Source organism: Notolepis coatsorum (assembly GCF_963971535.1).
Source record: "Notolepis coatsorum genome assembly, chromosome: 20".
NCBI classification, from domain to species: Eukaryota; Metazoa; Chordata; class Actinopteri; order Aulopiformes; family Paralepididae; genus Notolepis; species Notolepis coatsorum.
The window spans coordinates 18,666,911-18,668,363 of NC_140184.1; the positions used below are offsets into that span (position 1 = coordinate 18,666,911).

Below are 1,453 nucleotides of genomic sequence, written 5' to 3' on the forward strand. Positions count from 1 at the left end.
AGATAAGGAATTTTCTCAAGAAGCAGTGGTTTTGCATTGGTCATGTGGTCATGTGGCAGCGTAGCACAGCATGTTGCAAAACCTACTGAGAACAGCTTGTTTTCATCACAAACTCGTCTGCTTCAGAAAGAGCTTCCCACCAGCAGTGAAATGTACCGAACAGCTCAAGACACCATGAAAAAAACAACCAAAACAAAAAAACAACCTCAACATTCTAGAAATCAGTCTCGGGAACTCAAAATATTTGGCTACTGTATATTCCCCCTCTTGCAATCTCTTTCTTGCTTTATTTCATGTCAAAACATCCCACTAAACAGCGGACTGGAGACAAGGGATTGCTGCTTTTGTACGCCACATTTACATGCAGCCAAACATCTGCTCCTACAATAGAAGTCGGGGGCCTTGAGATCCAAACTCTCCTGAATACACCGCCATAACTGTCTGTCTGCAGCTCCATAAACAGAACAGACTGACTGTGCAACAACTAAGGGCTATCTTGCACGTCTGGGCCCGCGGCAGGCTGCTGTGTGGCCATTCAGAAAGGGGGAAGTGAGAGAAGGGGCAGTGGTCCACTGCACTCCTGCCTTCCCCTTTTCATGTCCTTTCGGGGCAGCGGCCGGGAATTGTGCAATAAAAACTACATCCTCTTTGGTGGGGTGGCTGCTGTTTCTGAGGAGAAGACACATGTCTCTTTTTTTTTTGGTTCTTCTACTGCCAATGGTGGATTGTCTGCGTCGGTTACTTATTGAGACCGATTCCAACATTTCCCTAATTCATCCGGAGCAATGGGCAGGTTTAAGCACTTTGTGGCAATGCTAATATGACATTGTTACTATGTATTTCTTCTCCTATGCTTTGGTGTCAGCGACCAGCAAATGGTCGTGTTGTTGTTGTTTTATGTTTTGGGTCGACTGATCTTCTCTTTCTTTAAAGTCTTTAAAGTCCACTTCTATTCAAATTATTGTTACAAAATAACATTTCTACTCTAACTAGAGGACTGCTCGGCAATATACCAGCACAGGTCCCCCGAGGTCTGATCGATCTGTAGCGTCTTACGTGAGCAGTGGTAGGCTTCCTTAGTGTTGATAGCTTTGCTGCATTGGTTGCATAGGCCTGCGTGGGCGGAGCTGACGACGGTGAATAGATGTCCATTCGGGGTCTTCTTGTCCCTCTCCTTGGCCTCTTTGTCTTTATCTCCCTTCTTCTCTCTCTCCTTTTCCTGTACAGGGAGACAGCAGGACTCTTTAGGAACACGACAGACTGCCCAACACTATGGTAACACCCTCTCCCATGGTCCTCCTCACAGTGTTCCATCACTGGCTCTGTTCTTTTTTCTGTCGGTTAACAAACTGACGAGATTGTTTTTGTAGCAGAGAAACAGCATTTTGTCTGGGCATCACTAGCAGGGGATAAGTCTCTGTTTCGAAAGTCAAAAAACAACAATGGTCCTATT

The 1,453-nt window shown here is 45.6% G+C and overlaps 2 protein-coding genes across 2 annotated transcripts in view; both read right to left on the reverse strand.

Annotated features, from left to right (window-relative positions):
- Window positions 1-1,118, reverse strand: part of akap13 (A-kinase anchoring protein 13) — a 49,194-nt gene extending 48,076 nt beyond the window's left edge. The window contains 1 exon segment of the mRNA XM_084337813.1: window positions 1,057-1,118. The gene's annotated coding sequence lies outside the window, so the exon portion shown is untranslated.
- The window catches only part of LOC311246817 (A-kinase anchor protein 13), a gene marked incomplete at its 3' end in the record, with an annotated part of 78,757 nt that continues 78,289 nt past the window's right edge, over window positions 986-1,453 (reverse strand). The window contains exon 5 of the mRNA XM_084337063.1: window positions 986-1,219. Coding sequence (XP_084193189.1) covers window positions 986-1,219 — 234 coding nt within the window. The remainder of the gene's footprint in view (window positions 1,220-1,453) is intronic.